Raw genomic sequence first — 19,216 nt, 5'->3', positions numbered from 1 at the left:
ACCCTTTACAGCCTCTGGCCGGGATTGGCTAACTGCAGCGGACACAGGCCCCGATGGACGTGGCAATGAACCAATGAGCTCTGGAGGCTGCTCTCGTGAGCTCATAACTATCCAATGCGGCGCTTGGGCGGGGCCGCGCGTGCAGTCAGGTGGGAGCAGCAGAAGCGCAAGCGCAGTCTGTCTGTGGCGATGGAATGATGTGTCTGCTGTTGGGAGCTGCTGGGACGGGGAAGACGCTGCTGGCGAAGAGGCTCCAGAATATCCTTCTGGGACAGGGAAGGGGGGCGGGTTCTGGATCTCTCAGACACCCCCATGACATAGGTGGTAACCCCCCAATCCCCCCCCCACCCCACCCCACCATGAAAGAGGTGGTAACTACATAGTAACATAGTAGATGACGGCAGAAAAAGACCTGCACGGTCCATCCAGTCTGCCCAACAAGATAAACTCGTGTATACCTTACCTTGATTTGTACCTGTCTTTTTCAGGGCACAGACCATATAAGTCTGCCCAGCACTATCCCCGCCTCCCAACCACCAGCCCCGCCTCCCACCACCGGCTCTGGCACAGACCGTATAAGTCTGCCCAGCACTATCCCCGCCTCCCACCACAGGCTCTGGCACAGACTGTATAAGTCTGCCCAGCATTATCCCCGCCTCCCAACCACCAGCCCCACCTCCCACCACCGACTCTGACACAGACCGTATAAGTCTGCCCAGCACTATCCCTGCCTCCCACCACCGGCTCTGGCACAGACCGTATAAGTCTGCCCAGCACCAGCCCCGCCTCCCACCACCAGCTGTGGCACAGACCGTATAAGTCTGCCCAGCACTATCCCCGCCTCCCAACCACTAGCCCCGCCTCCCACCACCGACTCTGGCACAGACCGTATGTCTGCCCAGCACTATCCCCGCCTCCCAACCACCAGTTCCACCTCCCACCACCTGCTCTGGCACAGACCGTATAAGTCTGCCCAGCACTATCCCTGCCTCCCAACCACCAGCCCCGCCTCCCATCACCGACTCTGGCACAGACCGTATAAGGCCCAGATGCACAAAACCTAACGAACCCACAACTTGCGTTTTAAACTGGTTCCAGCCAGTTTAAAACGCAAGTAGTTCACCCCGGGCATGCACTAAGGGCATTTTCCCTGCCACGGTAGCAGGCAATGAAAACGGAATGCAAATGATTGAAAAGCTATTATAATGAGCTGCAGTACCGTTGCAGCCCATTATAATCAGATGCACTACCGTTTTTCTGATTCCCTTACCATAGGAACCCTAACGAGATGTCTGACCTCTTGTTAGGGCTCCTGTGAGGGAATCGGAAAGGAAAAGGGCCCCCAAAAAAGGTAAAAAAGAAAAAAAAAAAAGCAGGGAGCGCATGTGAGGGGCGTCCTTTAAGGACGTACTCTCCCTGCGCTTGTGAGAGACGGTTTTTTTTTTCGCAGTTTTTTGCTCTGCCGGCGCTCGTGTTTTTTTTCCCCCTTCTATTTAGTCTTCGCCGCGCCACTTACCCCTCCACAGCGAAATTTTTCAATTTTCCTGGTTGCCGGAGAATCGGGACGTCCCTTTAGATTAGGCTCCTCTTCCTGGTCTCTTCAGCCAATCAGAGCGCGTTTTGCTGACAACAGCCAGCTAAGCCCGCTTTGATTGGCTGAAGAGAGCAGGAAGAGGAGCCTAATCTAAAGGGACGTCCCGATTCTCCGACTCAGGTACCGAAGGACTAGAGAATGCAAGTGAGCTACAATGAGTAGCTTGTCTTCTTCCATGATCCTTCCTCCCCCTCTCTCATCCTTGGTGACTTTAATATTCCTGCTAATGATCCTTCCAACTCTTATATTTCCAAGTTACTCGCTTTAACATCCTCCTTTAATCTCCAACTATGCTCCACCTCCCCCACTCATCAAAATGGTCACTGTCTTGATCTCATCTTCTCCTCCAACTGTTCACCCTCTAGTTTCTTTGCCTCTGATCTTCCCCTCTCTGATCACCATCTTATAACTTTCACACTTAAATCTCCTCCCTCCCAGTCCCATCCTATCTTATCTAATTTATCTAGGAATATTCACCCATGTTTCAAACCTCCTCTCTACTGTGGCACCATCCACATCTGTCAACGAGGCTGTTTCTTCTTACAACAATACTCTATCCTCTGCCTTAGACACTCTTGCACCTTTGATGACCCGCCCTATAAGGCGCACAAAACCCCAACCTTGGCTGAGTTCTAATATCCGCTACCTACGTTCCTGTACCCGCTCCGCCGAAATCTCGGGCCCTTGCTGATTTCCTACACTTTAAGTTCATGCTGACCTCCTTCCAATCTGCTCTTTTACGCGCCAAACAGGATTATTATATCCAACTGACCAACTCTCTTGGCTCTAACCCTCGACTTCTCTTCACCACATTGAACTCTCTCCTCAAGGTGCCCCCTCCCCCAACTCCCCCTTCATTATCTCCTCAGACCCTTGCTGAATTCTTTCACGACAAGGTTCAAAAGATAAACTTTGAATTCTCTACCTCACCACCTCTCCCTCCACTAGTCCGTTCCCCTCTCTCTCCTTCCCCTCATTCTTTTTTCTCCTTTCCTGAAGTTACTATAGAGGAAACTACACTTCTCCTTTCTTCCTCAAAATGTACCACCTGTTCCTCTGATCCCATTCCCACCCACCTTCTTAATGCCATCTCTCCTGCTCTTATTCCTTTTATCTGTCACATTCTCAACCTCTCACTTTCCACTGCGACTGTCCCTGCTGCCTTTAAACATGCTGTGGTCACACCTCTCCTTAAGAAGCCTTCAATCGACCCTACTTGTCCCTCTAATTACCGACCCATCTCCCTCCTCCGATTTCTCTCCAAATTACTTGAGCGTGCTGTTCACCGCCACTGCCTTGATTTTCTGTCCTCACATGCTATTCTTGACCCACTACAATCTGGTTTTCGCCCTCTCCACTCAACCGAAACTGCTCTTACTAAAGTCTCCAATGACCTATTACTGGCAAAATCCAGAGGTCAATATTCCATCCTCATTCTTCTTGATCTTTCCGCTGCTTTTGACACTGTCGATCACAGCATACTCCTTGATATCCTGTCCTCACTTGGATTCCAGGGCTCTGTCCTTTCCTGGTTCTCTTCCTACCTCTCCCTCCGCACCTTTAGTGTTCACTCTGGTGGATCCTCTTCTACTTCTATCCCTCTGCCTGTCGGCGTACCTCAGGGTTCTGTTCTTGGTCCCCTCCTCTTTTCTATCTACACTTCTTCCCTTGGTTCATTAATCTCATCCCATGGCTTTTCCTACCATCTCTATGCTGATATAAGTACATATAAGTACATAAGTAGTGCCATACTGGGAAAGACCAAAGGTCCATCTAGCCCAGCATCCTGTCACCGACAGTGGCCAATCCAGGTCAAGGGCACCTGGCACGCTCCCCAAACGTAAAAACATTCCAGACAAGTTATACCTAAAAATGCGGAATTTTTCCAAGTCCATTTAATAGCGGTCTATGGACTTGTCCTTTAGGAATCTATCTAACCCCTTTTTAAACTCCGTCAAGCTAACCGCCCGTACCACGTTCTCCGGCAACGAATTCCAGAGTCTAATTACACGTTGGGTGAAGAAAAATTTTCTCCGATTCGTTTTAAATTTACCACACTGTAGCTTCAACTCATGCCCTCTAGTCCTAGTATTTTTGGATAGCGTGAACAGTCGCTTCACATCCACCTGATCCATTCCACTCATTATTTTATACACTTCTATCATATCTCCCCTCAGCCGTCTCTTCTCCAAGCTGAAAAGCCCTAGCCTTCTCAGCCTCTCTTCATAGGAAAGTCGTCCCATCCCCACTATCATTTTCGTCGCCCTTCGCTGTACCTTTTCCAATTCTACTATATCTTTTTTGAGATACGGAGACCAGTACTGAACACAATACTCCAGGTGCATCCAAACCAAAGTTTCAGCGTGCTTGTCTGACATTGCTGCCTGGATGTCTCAACGCCACCTGAAATTAAATATGACCAAAACCGAACTTCTCATTTTTCCCCCCAAACCCACCTCCCCACTCCCCCCCCCCCCCCCCCCCCCCCCCCCGTTTTCTATTTCTGTTGATGGCTCTCTCATTCTCCCTGTCTCCTCGGCTCGAAACCTTGGAGTCATTGACTCTTCTCTCTCCTTCTCTGCTCACATCCAGCAGACCGCCAAGACCTGTCGTTTCTTTCTTTACAACGTCCGTAAAATCCGCCCCTTTCTTTCCGAGCACTCTACCAAAACCCTCATCCACACCCTTGTCACCTCTCGTTTAGACTACTGCAATCTGCTTCTTGCTGGCCTCCCACTTAGTCACCTCTCCCCTCTCCAATCGGTTCAAAACTCTGCTGCCCGTCTCGTCTTCCGCCGGGGTCACTTTACTCATACTACCCCTCTCCTCAAGTCGCTTCACTGGCTCCCTATCCGTTTTCGCATCCTGTTCAAACTTCTTCTACTAAGCTATAAATGTACTCACTCTGCTGCTCCCCAGTATCTCTCCACACTCGTCCTTCCCTACACCCCTTCCCGTGCACTCCGCTCCATGGATAAATTCTTCTTATCTGTTCCCTTCTCCACTACTGCCAACTTCAGACTTTGCGCCTTCTGTCTCGCTGCACCCTACGCCTGGAATAAACTTCCTGAGCCCCTATGTCTCGCCCCATCCTTGGCCACCTTTAAATCTAGACTGAAAGCCCACCTCTTTAACATTGCTTTTGACTCTTAACCACTTGTAACCACCTGCCTCCACCTACCCCCTTCCGTCTCCCATGAGGCAGGTAGTAGACCCAGATCCTCTCCGCAATTGAAGACATGAATGTAATACCTGTGGCCTCTCTTAGCAGTGAGAGGTGGGTCTCAGCTAAATATAGAACGACAGTGACTCTGAAATCTGTTCTTGTGACCACCGTAGCCCCTCTGGCTTGCTCGATACTTAGAACAATGATGTGTGAGATGTTTTTGCATATGTTGGAAATCAGGGCATGCAGCCTTGTTGTGCCTGTCCTGAGAACCTTCTGGCTGGGGTGATTACAGCTTTGGGATCTGGCGCAATATGAGCCGTCCTGCCCTGTTCTCTGTGGCAGCAACTGTTTCCGCACTTTTCTCTTGTTCTTTAACTTTTGTTTGCACAGCTGAGCACCAGTGATGATGTTGGAGATCTGGGAGACATACCCCCTACGCTTTCAACGGTACGGTCAAAGCTGGGTACCTCTGGGGGGCAGTGGTTATTGTCAGCTTTTAACATGGTAAAGACCCTAATAGCCCATGTCTTCTGCCCTGACCTGCTTCAGATACATTTCATATGAGCCCTTCCATACCATTTATCATTTTGGTTGCCCCTTTGTCCAGCAGGCGAGAGGTAGTAAAGTAAATGTAATAAACAAATGAAAGATACTTTTTTCCTAGTTCTTTAGCCACACCATGTGTTCGTAGAGTGGTTTAATTTCATGCTACCTCTTTGGATTTAGCTCAGGTCTCTTCATTGGTAGCTGAAGGGAAGATAAGTGCGGTTGTTTACCTGTAAAAGGAACACTGATTACTAATTGTTGGTCAATAAATTACACAGCTTAGGTCATCCCTTATTCCTACCACCTCTTCTGATTCTCTACCGACCCCCTAGATCTTTCTGTTGAAAACCTCGTAATGGTCCTTTCCGTCAGATTCAGCTGTGGATTTTGCTAGAAACTCTTGCTTCAGCGAGATGGCTACATTGCCCTTGACCATTCCATTTGTTTGGAACGATCCTTTAAAGAATTGAAAACAACTTTCAAAACGTATTTTTTAATTCGGGCGTTCCCTAATGCCCCTACTTTCTGGGCCGTGTAACCCCCAGCAATGTCTTGCCTTGTACTGTCTAGTCTCTCTTTATCCTTCATTGGCCCAGGTACAAAATAAGTACCTGTATATAATGTATAAATCACTGTGATTGTAACCACAGAAAGGCGATATATCAATTCCCATCCCTTTCCCTTCCCTCCTATTGAGGTGTCTTTTTAAAGCATTTTGACTTACAAAGTTACATTTATTTATTTAGATTTGCTCACACCTTTTTCAGTAGTAGCTCAAGATGCGTTACATTCAGGTACATGGTTCTGGAAGATTGGAGGGTGGCCAATGTAACGCCGGATTTTAAAAAAGGTTCCAGAGGAGATCCGGGAAATTATAGACCAGTGAGTCTGACGTCGGTGCAGGCAAAATGTTAGAGACTATTATAAAGAACAAAATTACACAGCGTATTCAAAAGCATGGATTAATGAGACAAAGCCAACATGGATTTAGTGAAGAGAAATCTTGCCTCACCAATTTATTACATTTCTTTGAAGGGGTGAACAAACATGTATAAAGGTGATCCAGTCAATATTGTGTATCTGGATTTTCAAAAGGCGTTTGACAAAGTACCTCATGAAAGACTCTAGAGGAAACTGGAAACTCATGGGATGGGAGGTAGTGTCCTATTGTGGATTAAAAACTAGTTAAAAGATAGAAAACAGGGTTAAATGGTCAGTATTCTCAATGGAGAATGGTAAATAATGGGGTTCCTCAGGGGTCTGTGCTGGGACCGCTGCTTTTTAACATATTTATAAATGATCTAGAGATGGGAGTAACTAGTAAGGTAATTACATTTGCTGATGACAGAAATTTATTTAAAGTTCTTAAATCGCAAGAGGATTGTGAAAAATTACAAGAAGACCTTACAAGACTGGGAAACTGGGCATCTAAATAGCAGATGACGTTTAATGTGATCAAGTGCAAAGTGATGCATGTGGGAAAGAGGAACCCGAATTATAGCTATGTAATGCAAGGCTCCACGTTAGGAGTCACCGACCAGGAAAGGGATCTAGGCATCATTGTTGGGAAATACATTCTGGTAAGTCTGACTTCTGTGGTAAGTAAATTAATGGAAACGCTTTTAAAACAGAGAATAGTAAAGTGTTTGGAATCCAATGAATTACAGAACCTGAGGCAGCATGGTTTCATTAGAGACAGGTCTTGTCATACAAGTCTGATTAATTTCTTTGACTGGGTGACCAGAGAATTGGATCGAGGGAGAGCGCTAGATGTGGTGTATTTAGATTTTAGCAAAGCCTTTGACATGGTTCCATATAGACGACTAATAAATAAACTGAGTGCCCTCGGTATGGGTCCTAAAGTGACTGTCTGGGTGTGAGGGAGTTTATAGAACTCTGCCCCTCACCCTGAACAGTCTGAGCCACCTTAACAGCAGTAGTCCCACCTGGGAGGAGGAGTGGAGCCTAAACCAGGAAGTATATAAGACAGGGGACCCAGAGAGAAGAACCAGTGTATGCCATCACCACCACCACCTATGGTTAAGAATTGTGACCTGCCCGAGTTAAGCTGCTTTTGCTTCTTGTGTGAGACTGACAAGCTTTCTTTGAGGTCTGGCTGGAGCCAGACCCTGGTACTCAAAGAAGAACCGAGAAAGACTGTGCTTATTGAACTACAGAGGCGTTCTATCTTTTGTTCCTGCTCCTGTGATGTAACAGGCCTCAGGATTCAATTAAACAAACACTTGTTTTCATTTATATCCCTTTGTCTAGCTGTGTAATTTCATAGGCCCACCCTGAACCTTCAGTCGGGGTGTCACACTGGGTTAGGAGCTGGTTGAGTGGAAGGTGACAAGAGGACGGTAGTAAATAGAAGTCATTCTGAGGAAGAGGATGTTACCAGTGATTTGCTGCAAGGTTCGGAACTTGGGCCAGTTCTTTTTATCATTGTAGTAAATGATATTGCTGAAGGCTGTCTGGTAAGGTTTGCCTCTTTGTAGATGATACCAAAATCTGCAGTAGGGTAGACATTCCTGATAGTGTGGATAACATGAGGAAGGACTTATTGAAGCTAGAGGAATGGGCTGGAATTTGGCAGCTTGGATTTAATGCTAAAAAAATGCAGAGTTATGCATTTGGACTGTAAAAACCCAAGGGAACGGTACAGTTTAGGGGGTGAAGAACTTTTGTGCACGAAACAGGAGGAGAAAATGTGATGGCAAAAACCAGATGGATGCTTGGGTGTATAGGGACAGGAATGGCCAGTAGTAAAAAGGAGGTTATGATGCCTCTGTATTAGACTCTGGTGAGACCTCATTTAAAATATTGTGTACAATTCTGGAGACCAAACCATCAAAAAGATATAAACAGGATGGAGTAGGTTCAGAGGGCAACTACAAAAATGGTCAGTGGTCTTCGTCATAAAGCATATGGGGACAGACTAAAAGATCTCAGTCTGTACACTTTGGAAGAAAGGTGGGAGAGGGGAGATTTGACATTTAAATACCTACACGGCTTGAATGCACAAGAGATGAGTCTCAGTTGAAAGGAAGTTCTGGAACGAGGGGGCATAGGATGAAGGTGAAAGGAGATACCCGAGGAGATACTTCTTCAAGGAAAATACAACATGGAAAAGAAAATGATACCTTTTTTTTTTTTAACATAACTTAATACATTTCTTGATTAGCTTTTGAAGGTTGCCCTTCTTCGTCAGATCGGAAATAAGCAAATGTTGGTAGATGACAGTATATATAAAACTTATATATACTGTCATCTACCAACATTTGCTTATTTCCGATCTGACGAAGAAGGGCAACCTTCAAAAGCTAATCAAGAAATGTATGAAGTTATGCCCAATAAAAAAGGTATCATTTTCTTTTCCATGTTTTATTTTGTTTTATTTCTGTTGATTACCTAGTCAACAGAGTAAGATAAACAGCTTCTTTGGCAGATAAAGGCCAAATGGCCCATCCAGTCTGCCCACCCCCCATAACCCTTAACTCCTCCTTTTCCTAAGGGATCCCACATGCTTGTCCCATGCTTTCTCAAACTCTGACACAGTCCTCATCTCCGCAACTTCCACCACCCTTCCCGAAAATGAATACTTTCTTAGATTCCTCCTAAGCCTATTTCCTCTCAACTTCATCGTATGCCCCCTCATTCCAGAGTTTTCCTTCATTTGAAGAAGGCTTTCTACATTAATGCCCCTGAGATATTTAAACGTCTCTATCATATCCCCTCTCTTCCAGCGTTTACATGTTGAGGTTCATAAGCCTGTCCTTATATGTTTTATGTCCAAGACCACTTACCAATTTTGTAGCCACCTTCTGGATCGACTCCATCCTGTAGGTGTTGTCTTCAGAATTTTACACAGTACTCTAAACGGGGCCTCACCAGAGACTTATACAAGGGCACCATCACCTCTTCCTGCTGGTCATCCCTCTCCTTATGCACTCAAGCATCCTTCTGGCTTTGACTGTTGCTTTTTCTACTTGTTTGGCCACTTTAAGTTCATCAGATACAATCACCCCCAAGTTCTGCTCTTCCTTTGTACACAGAAGCACTTCACCCCCTATATTGTACCGTTCCCTTGGATTCTTGTGACCCAAGTGCATGACTCTCCATTTTTTAGCATGAAATCTTAGTTGTTAAATATTGGACCATTCCTCAAGCTTCACTGTGACCTTCCTCATCATCCACACCCTCTGGGGTGTCCACGCTGTTGCCGCAAAGAGACAAACCTTACCAGACAGCCCTTCCTGACTATCACTCACAAAGATGTTAAGAAGAGCTGGCCCTAGGACCGATCCCTACTCCACTGATAGCATCCTTATCTGCAGAGCAAGCTCCGTTTACCACCACCCCCTGACTCCTTCCATTCAACCAATTTTTAACCCAGTCAGTTACTCTAGGTCCTACACAGAGGGAACTCAGTTTATTTATGAGCCGTCTGTGCGGAACCGGGTCAAAGGCCTTGCTGAAATCCAAATACACCAGATCCAGAGGTTTAGGGAGATTGGAGCATAGCAAATATTGCACAGAGCCAGAATTCATGTCTCAATTGTTTCAAATCATAATCTTATACTCTCGCCTGCAGACCCCTTTTTCAGACATTTAATAATGGTGCTTTTTTTGCAGGTCGGTACAAACTTGACTGATCTTGTGATCCAGAAGAGAAAGATCACTGTGAGGGAGCTGGGGGGCTGTATGGGCCCCATCTGGCCCAGTTATTATAGAGACTGCAGCTCTGTTATGGTGAGTCATAGCTGTGCCTAGACTGAATCTTTTGCTGGTCCTCGGCGTTATATATCACGCTCCTAGCAGGTTCTCTTTGTAGAGAGTGCTCTAAACTGCTGATCCTGCCTCAGTCACTCTCAGCTGTCAGTTCCTCATACAAGTTTGAGCCAGCCGGTGGCAAATGCAGTATACGACCAAAATACCGAAGAGCAAGAACTTCAAAGAAAAAAAATCACACTCAGGAGACAGCGAAGGTGACACATTGAGATGATGATGCTCTCTGTTCTAGAAGATTTATTAAACAGGTCTACACCTTGACGTGACACGGCCGTGTTTCGGCCCAGTGGCCTCCCTCAGGAGTCTATACATAAAAACATCAACATTTCAAAATAAATACATAATACAAAATATATATACATACAAGCTTAAAAAACATTTCGACACAGAAAAAGGGGTCAACGTGAACCTTGAATTTAAACAGCAAATAGTAAATGAATGTCACTAAAATGGGGATACATTTACTCCTATGTATAGAGTAAAACCACAAAAATGGAGAAAAATGCAGAGTTGTACATTCTAATAGATGGAAAGAGAATCCATAAAATGTCAAATACATACGTCGTCTGTCAATGGAATACATAAATTAAAATTACAGAACAAACATAAGTCATTTGACAAAGAAATGCATAAAACTCCATTAAGTCGAAAGTAAAATGACAAAAGGCACCTTAATGTGAACATAAAAAATACATAATATATAATAATAAAAAGTACATCTTTGTGTTGTGTAGAAAAGTCTTGTCTACATTTCTCTGGTTGTGATGAAATGTATCAATAGCTATCTAGTGAAAAGAAAACCTTAATAAAAACTACTAAAAGAAAACTACTTCAAACTATACCTGTTAGACAATAATTTACAGAACCAAATGTGTGGAGTTCTAAGGGGACCATGAGTATTAAAAAAATTACCTTGTGGTATAAACAGGAAATAACATGAGTATCTGTGATATGAATGAACCAACCAACACATCAACAATATAAATGTAATAGAAAGAAAAAAACGGCATCGGGCGGCAACCATTTCCTTAGCGTCCCTCCGGACCGGACCAGGATTGGACTGATGGGTTGTGCTCGCCTACCAGCAGGTGGAGACTGAGAAAATACTCCGGAGGGACTAAAGGAAAGCAAATTAGCAGGTAAGATCTAATTTCTCCCTTCACCCTTAAAAATACTGTGAGAAAGAAGGAGTACAAGATAGGATACCGACTAGAAGCGGTAATATAGATCCTGAAATCCTTGTAAACAGTGACGACACTTGTATAATGATGTTAAAAACACCGCTGGTGTTGTATGTTGATCTGAGCCTAAGCAGGATGTAATAAGAAAAAGCAAATGAAAATATATTTAAAAAAAGGGATAAAAACGGAACTTACTGTAGTGATGACTAAAACTAAAAAAGATGGGCATGAGGCGCTACTGACAGCGCCCCACCCACTCCCTGCACATACTGAAAAAAATACATAAAAGAAAAGTTAGAAATCGATAAAACAGAAGAAGCCTCACTTCTTCCCCAAGCGGCAGCATCTGAAAAATGGCTGGCATGACCTCTCGCGTATTACTGCAGTAGCCATATTGAGGAAGCTGCCGTGAGAGGGGGGGTTTGCTCCTGCCTCCATTGCCCCCAGGTAGGCCTGGGGGTGGCTGGGAGGGGGGGGATCGAACGGGCTCAGGAGGCCTTAAAAAGGGGTTCTAAAAGTTCAGCTCGGCGCTGAATAACTGGGGCTAATTTATCCCGTGATCAGCCAAGCCTAATTTTAAGTGACCACATGATGCCCCTTGTCCTATAGACTCAATCATTTCTGCTGATCTGTTGGGTCTTTTGTTGACGGATGGACTTTTCAAATAAAGGTTATTTTCTAAAATCATTTCATAGCATCTCTTCATGTGCTGACAGCTTATAAGAGGCTCATGTTTGGTACTGTTTTAGTTATCTTGGGTACAAAAATAAAACAAACGCTTTTGCTGTTTCATCTCTAGTTTGTGATCGATGCTGCCAACCCCACCCAGGTTTCTGCATCCTGCATCCAGCTCCTGTCTGTCCTCTCCGCCAACCCTCTGGCTACAGCTTGTGTCCTGATTCTCTTCAATAAAATGTAAGCAAGACGTTTGTCAGAATAAATATTTAATTGTTACTTATCTCCTGTGCACCTGTGATAAAAACAAAACAAAACCACACATTAGCAAATGGGGCTGGAACTGGCTTGCACAGAAAGGTCACAGGAGCTGGTGTATGTAATAATACAGTTTCATATTTCAAGGACAGACACTGAAGAAACACAGGGGCCTAGTACAACTCTCTAAATATGGAAAACAAGCCAGCCTTTAAAGAAAGCAAATGAACATCTGCAGGATGGGGGGGGGGGGGGGGGCAGCAGGGCCCAGGCCTGGATGGAGAGTGGGACAGCTGATCTTTGCAAGGCGCTAGAACAAACAGGCCGGTTCTTCTGGGCAGCAGAAGTTACATTTCAGCAATGTTTGCTTTCTTATCTCAAAATGTTCACCTGTAACACCTGCAAAGGACCAAACATTTCACGTAATCCTGTGGTCAGTGGCTTAGTTATGTCATGTCTAACACACCCAAGGGTATGACCAGAGAGAGAGCGGTCACTGTGGTCATTTTCTCAACTCCTAGTTAATTAAGGAGAATGCTAGGATTTCAAAAAATTACTGGAATCCCCAGTCCCCCCCCCATCTCCCATCTCTTTCTAAAACATGACTGGTTTTAAAGGAAGTTCCTGTCACATTTATACTGAGAACAGGGGAAAGGGCTCTAGGTTAAGGGTAGATAGCCTGACCTCTTAGAGTTACTGAGTAATCGAGGCTATACTGGTAGTTACAGTGCTTTTTCTGTTCCTTTCTCCATTTCCAGTGATCTTCCGTGCTACATGTCCTTACTGGAGTTGAAATCCTTGTTCAGACTGAACGACATCATTTCCTGTGCTAAACAACCCATCACAGTGCTGGAAGTAAGTGCACGAGATGGCACAGGTCTGCCTGCGGTTCTGCAGTGGCTGCACACGGCCTGCGGAGACCGACTTGCAACATGTAGACCCTGAACTGAAGCTGTAGCAGGCCCAGGACGCAGCACGGATGGAATGTGGGCCACAGCTGTAACAGGACTGTAGTCCCTGTCTTTACTGCACAAGCCCTCATTATCCAATAAATCATGGGGCCTGAGACTGGGGCAGTTACCTATGAAGGGAAAAGATAGATTTCCTATGAACCGGCTCAACTGTTATTCTTTTTAGAGGGTAAGGTTGTTTCTGTGGCATCCTCGACTGGTAGGTCATTACAGGGGCTCATTTTCAAAGCACTTAGACTTGACTTACAGAGTTCCATAGGTTATTATGTAACTTTGTAAGTCTAAGTGCTTTGAAAATACGTCTTCACGTGTTATCTGCTATGTAACTTTGTAAGTCTAAGTGCTTTGAAAATACGTCTTCACGTGTTATCTGCAGCATTCTGTTCCTTTTCTGTTAATTAGTCTTTGTTATTTTCATTTCTTCATGGAGTTTCTCTTTGGTTTCCTCTCTCAATTTGTGACTGTATGGTTTTGCTTATTTTCATTTTAGCATTGCTTAATGAATTAACATGTAAGTTGTACTTGACATAATAATAACATTATTTTTTTTAACCAGAACATTTAGAGCAGGCCTCGAAAGCAACTTTTCCTGATCCCTGAAAGGCCTGGGTGACTGTTTCCCTGAGCTTTTGTTCATTTGCAAAAAAAAGATTATTTCACAGAACTGGTTAACAGTCCAGTCCTCTGAACTGCATTCACGAGAGGGAAAGATGGAACAAACAGGCCGGGTCATTCTCAGAGCATTAAACCACATCTTTCACCTCATTCTTCTCACTGTATTTATGTTCAGCAGATGTAATTAATGGACCAGATACCAGGAGATCTGGGTTCAAAGCCTACTTCTCCCACTGAAGCGCCTTGCCTCTCACACCCACCTTAGCATAAGTTCATGGGAGTAAGAAGTTGGTAGCTGGTGCCCGGGTTTATAATGTTAGATAAATAACACAGAGTGGAGATGGGGTACCTGAAATATGTAACTTCTGTGCCAGCAATACAAGAACAGAGGATGAGACCTTCAAAGTGTATTTCAAGCACAGAAATAAAATACAGTTTCTAGCCTGTGAGTGTCTGTAATATTTAAGATTCTGTCCCATTTCCTGCTAATGCAAGTCGTAGCTATGGTTTGGCCATGGAGCAGGATACAGCATAAGACTTTTCCAAGAACACAAGCACAGTGACAAGATGTGACTGTTTTGTGAAGCCAAACTCTATGGCCACAGTTGAGAGACAGCTCCCAAGACCAAACAAGTCTCCAGCCACCTGGACATTGCTGTTTACATGAGGCCTGATTCTTATTAAATTCCCCAGCTCTTAATTTTTGGGAGTGAGCAGAAGGAGGTCTCGGATTCTGCTGGATCCCACGGTACAGGCTAAGCCCTGAAGGATAATAAGGTTCATTCATTAGGTCATACTGCAGCCTAAAAAATGGCTATTTTCCATTTTATCAGTCCTCTTTCCCCAACAAAATCAGTGTATGACACATCCCCCACCCAGGATATCATCACTTAGGTGTGTAACTTCTGTCCCTGCCGTGGTCCATTATTGGATTGATACCAGGCCCCCTGACATAGGACTGGCCAGAAAGTGTCCCTAGTACAGGCCTTGGGCTGTCAGTACATAAAGCCAGAGGTTGAGAGGATGGGGTGGGGGGAGCTTGCAGCTCGTTGTGTCTCTGAGGATTTTCATGTAGACTCATTTTGTACGTGGTAATTTGAAATAAGCTCAGTTGCAAGATGCATTCCCCTGACTTACTAAGGGTTGGCTTCCCTCTCCTCAGATATAGTATCTGGCCCAATCACTTGGCCCTTCCAAGATTGTCCTCCCACGTTATCTTCTCTTTTCTGCTTTCTGTAAATCAAATGAATTTTCTGGATAAGGAACTTCTTGTCTTCACCTTCCTGAAACAACAAAACGATAAATGTAAGCAAATCAGTGAAAAGCTTATGGCACAGTTACCAGTAGATACAGGATAAGCAGCAGTAGCCCCGGTCTATTGATTTTGCCACTATAATTCCTACATTCCCATCCCTTCCCGCTATGGGCTTCCCTCATTTCCACTCTGGAGTCTTCAGTCATCTCCCAGCTGTATCCCTACCACCTAGGCACATAGATGATTTGTGTCGTTCCTGAAGAACCATGGTGAACATGTAACCATACTGGACCAGACTCTCTTTAGAAACGAGAAGCTGATGGAGTTTACATGAAGAATAAGAAAAGTGCACAAAGGTGAGTTCAGGAGGTTGTACAGCGAGTTACTCTTCAGCAAGGATTGGTGACTGAGTCCCAAGTGTAATGGCTGCAACAGCCTTTTCCACTGCTCTCACACGTTTGAATGAGTTCGGTGGCAGATGTGTGGCTCACTTGCACTACCTGCACAGGACAGCTTTTAACAACATTAACAATTTAGCTTGTATTCTGCTAGTACTTCACAGTTCAAAATGGGACACAATTCACAAGAAGCCGGCCATTTCTAGGAAATACAAATTATAAACGAATTATACATCCACCTTCTAGTTTGGAAAAAAAAAACAACTATTCCAAGCCAGTTATTAGAGTGTAATTTGAGTTTCCTAAATAAGTAGGTTTTGCTATATTTTCAAAACTGGAAATAATTTAAAGTAGTAGATGAAAGGATTTGAATATTTTTATTAAGGTGAGTGGCTTGGAGTGGAAAAAAAAAGGTTATCTAATAACTTGGCTCTTGTTATAGTTCTTAAAGAAGGAAAAGTAAATAAACCAATTGATCTAGTGATCCTTGATTTTGGAGAGAAAACACAATGAACTGAGATACAATGGGGCTAGCCCATGCACCACTTTATTCATAAGACAGAAAACTTTGAACATGACTAGCGTGAACCAGAAGCCAATGACTATATAATACTGAGATACACTATCATATTTTTTCAAAGAGTAAATCAGACGAAGCACAGTATTCTGAATGGATTGCAACCGCTTCAATAATTGTTTAGGGGATCCTAAGTAGATGATGTTACAGTAATCCAGTGTACTTAGGATCAATGATTGTACTATCAAATAAAAATGGTCTTGATCAAAGTACTTGCAAGCGCACTCCCAAAAATACCAAGACTAGGGGGCACGCAATGAAGCTACAAAGTAGTAAATTTAAAACAAATCAGAGAAAATATTTCTTCACTCAACATGTAATTAAACTCTGGAATTTGTTGCCAGAGAACGTAATAAAAGCAGTTAGCTTAGCGGGGTTTTAAAAAGGTTCGGATAGCTTCTTAAAAGAAAAGTCCATAAGCCATTAAAATGGACGGGGAAAATTCACTTCTTATTTCTAGGATAAGCAGCATAAAATGTATTGTAGTGTTTTGGGATCTTGCCAGGTACTTGTGATCTGGATTGGCCACTGTTGGAAACAGGATGGTGGGCTTGATGGACCTTCGGTCTATCCCAGTATGGCAATACTTATGCACCTATGAGAAAGGCTCTTTGAGTGAGTGTATTTACATGGGATTCAAATGATAATAAGTCTTGTAAAATGCATAGCACTGTTATAGATGGAGAAAAACGATAAAGCTCAGGAACCCCCACCAATGTTGCCTCCAGCTACTTGTCAGGGAAGCCTCTGTGCCTTCATTCTTAAATGCAACAAGTTTATTTATTGGTGTTAGATGGATGGGAACATCTGGCGCTATTTTAAGGGCAACAAACCTTTTTGTTAGGAAAGTAAATAAAAGCAAGAAAAGAAGGCTGCTTTGCTTCTCAAAGTAGTTGCTGGAGAGGTAAGGAAAAAGAGGTTAAGCCTTTATACACTACAAGAGATTGCAGAAAGAGGAAGATAGATGACAATATCTGGAAAAGCTAAGAGCTAAAATGCAAATGGAAGCAAAAAAAAACAACGGGTAATACGGTAAAATGGACTGGAGGGGAGACAACACTTTTTTTTAGATATGTAAGCGATAGGAGGATGTGAGAGAGTGGCATCGTGAGGCTCAAAGGTGAAGGGGAGGAATATGTAGAAGCTGACAGTGGTGTAGCAAGGGGGGGGCAGTCTGCCCCGGGTGTCAGCTCAAGGGGGGTGCTCCCTGCCAGCTCCCCCCCCCCCTCGGGTGCAGCATGATGACACTCCCCCCCTCGGTGCATCAACACCCCCAGACCCAGTGCCTACCCTCAGCTCCATCCAACCAGCTCCCGCACCCTACCTTTAAAGAAATCTCAGGAGGCGAGGCGCAGCGCCTCGCGCCTGCATGTAAAAGAAGTGTGGATCATCTCATCGGGCCTTCCCTCACTCTGTCCCGCCCTCCGCTAACGCAACTTCCTATTTCCACAAGGGTGGGACAGACAGACTGAGGGAAAGCCCGATGAGACGAACCACACTTCTTTTACATGCAAGCGCGAGGCGCTGCGCCTCGCCAAGGCTTCTGAGATTTCTTTAAAGGTAGGGTGCGGGAGCTGGTTGGACGGAGTTGAGGAGGGTAGGCACTGGGTCGGGGGGGATGTCATCGCTGCACCCGGGCGGGGTGCAATGGCGAACCGCCCCGGGCGGCAGCCCCCCTTGCTACACCACTGGAAGCTGATAAAGATAAGGTGGAATTGCTTAATAAATATTTCTGTTCTGTGTTGACAGAGGAAGGGCCGAGAAGGGGACAAATAGAAATGGAAATGTGGAAGATCTCGATCAATTTTCAGAGGTCTGTGTTTGTGAGGAGCGAACTAAAGGTGGAGAAAGCGATGGGACCGGATGGCATACATCCGAGGGTACTGAAGAACTTAAAAAAGTTCTAGTGGCTGATCTTTTCAATGCTGCTCTAGAGTTGGGAGCGGTCCAGGAGGACCGGAGAAGGGTGGATGTGGTTCCTCTCTACAAAAGCAGAAGGAAGAGATTGAAAAACTACAAGCTGGTTAGTCTGACCTCTGTGGGGAGTAAATTAATGGAAACGCTTCTAAAACAGAGAATAGCAAAGGTTTGTGGCACCCAACAGATTGCAGGACACGAGACATCACGGTTTTAATAAGGGCAGGGTCTTACAAGACAAACCCGATTAATTTCTTTTACTGAGTGACCAGAGTTGGATCGAGGGAAAAGGCACTAGATGTAGTGTTACTTAGATTTTAGCAAAGCCTTTGACAGGTAACTGATAAACTGAGTGCCCTTGGTGTGAGCCCTAAAGTGACTGACCGAGAGGCGGTCAGCAGCATGGCAACAAAGATTTAATGCTAAAATTATAGCTAGGAATTTGTGACATGGAAACTCAGGACGTGGCACTTGATGGAACCAGTGCTTACATTTCCAATCTGTTCCTTCAGCATTACAATGATCTTCCGCTGTCCATTTACCACCTCAATGTAGAAGTAGATGACAATCCTGCAATCAGAGCACAGTGTCAGCCACCGGTACACAATGTCTGATGTAACAGCAGCATCTGCCATTACCCCAGTGTTTGATAGAGAGACAGTACCACTGCAGTCCCATAATCACAGCACCAAACTGGGCCTACCAGTGAGCAATTACATTTTTTGCACTTGGCCCTGTATCAGCATTATGTCTGACATATAAACTGCCTCTGCAGCCTCACAGTTGCAGCTGTATCAGTTAGCAGTACATGTGCTAAGGTAAAGGCAGTGGTGTGCTGGAGCAGGCTCTCACAGGCTCGCAAGAGCCGGTTGTTAAGTTTTTAAGAATTTTGGGAGCCGGTTGTTAAAGTAGGGCCCTCCATGGCTACTTTAACAACTGGCTCCCAAAATGTGGGCTTGGGCCCTCTGCTGAATTCTCTTTTACTTTGCTGGTGGGGATGCTGAGCCCTGCCAGCCAAGTAAATAGACTGCTGCTGCTCCCAGCTCCTTGTTCCAGCTCTGAGCAGCAGGCTGGGACTTCTCCAGCATGTGTGAGAAGTTTCAGCATGCTGCTCAGAGCAAGACGTTGGGAGTGGTGGCAGTCCATTTATTGGTTGCCAGCAAAGGTATGCCTAGCGTTCCCGCATGAAGGGAGGGAGGAGAGAGAGGCAAGTGCTGCTCCCCCCCCCCCCCCCCCCCCCCCCCCCCCGGCCACCCCTGGCCCTTCCAA

General features: G+C 44.9%; 2 protein-coding genes across 4 annotated transcripts in view; one reads left to right on the top strand and one right to left on the bottom strand.

Moving 5' to 3' along the window:
- The first annotated feature begins 176 nt into the window (after positions 1-176).
- Positions 177-13,472, top strand: ARL16 (ADP ribosylation factor like GTPase 16). Its single transcript, XM_030208666.1, has 5 exons — positions 177-258; positions 5,152-5,210; positions 9,945-10,061; positions 12,081-12,196; positions 12,973-13,472. The coding sequence occupies exons 1-5, from the start codon at positions 195-197 to the stop codon at positions 13,157-13,159; spliced, it is 543 nt and encodes a 180-aa protein (XP_030064526.1). The 5' UTR covers positions 177-194; the 3' UTR covers positions 13,160-13,472.
- TMC6 (transmembrane channel like 6) overlaps positions 12,039-19,216 on the bottom strand; it is a 47,891-nt gene continuing 40,713 nt past the window's right edge. For 2 of the 3 annotated variants that reach the window (XM_030208659.1, XM_030208660.1), the window contains exons 18-19: positions 18,439-18,517; positions 13,467-15,083 (exon numbers count right to left, since the gene is read on the bottom strand). In XM_030208659.1, the coding sequence (XP_030064519.1) occupies positions 14,937-15,083; positions 18,439-18,517 (226 nt within the window). In that variant the 3' untranslated portion in view covers positions 13,467-14,936. Of the gene's footprint in view, positions 12,252-13,466; positions 15,084-18,438; positions 18,518-19,216 lie in introns of those variants that run through there. The other variant, XM_030208661.1, reaches the window with a different exon arrangement.

This window comes from Microcaecilia unicolor, chromosome 6, assembly GCF_901765095.1.
Source record: "Microcaecilia unicolor chromosome 6, aMicUni1.1, whole genome shotgun sequence".
Classification (NCBI taxonomy): Eukaryota; Metazoa; Chordata; class Amphibia; order Gymnophiona; family Siphonopidae; genus Microcaecilia; species Microcaecilia unicolor.
Note: the sequence above shows the minus strand (reverse complement) of the source record. Positions and strands in the feature narration are given on the sequence as shown.

Coding starts and splice junctions, on each gene's coding strand:
- ARL16 (XM_030208666.1), top strand. CDS start 195: ATGATGTGTCTGCTGTTGGGAGCTGCTGGGACGGGGAAGACGCTGCTG. Junction 5,211..9,944: donor TACCCCCTACGCTTTCAACG/GTACGGTCAAAG, acceptor CTTTTTTTGCAG/GTCGGTACAAACTTGACTGA. Junction 10,062..12,080: donor GAGACTGCAGCTCTGTTATG/GTGAGTCATAGC, acceptor TTTCATCTCTAG/TTTGTGATCGATGCTGCCAA.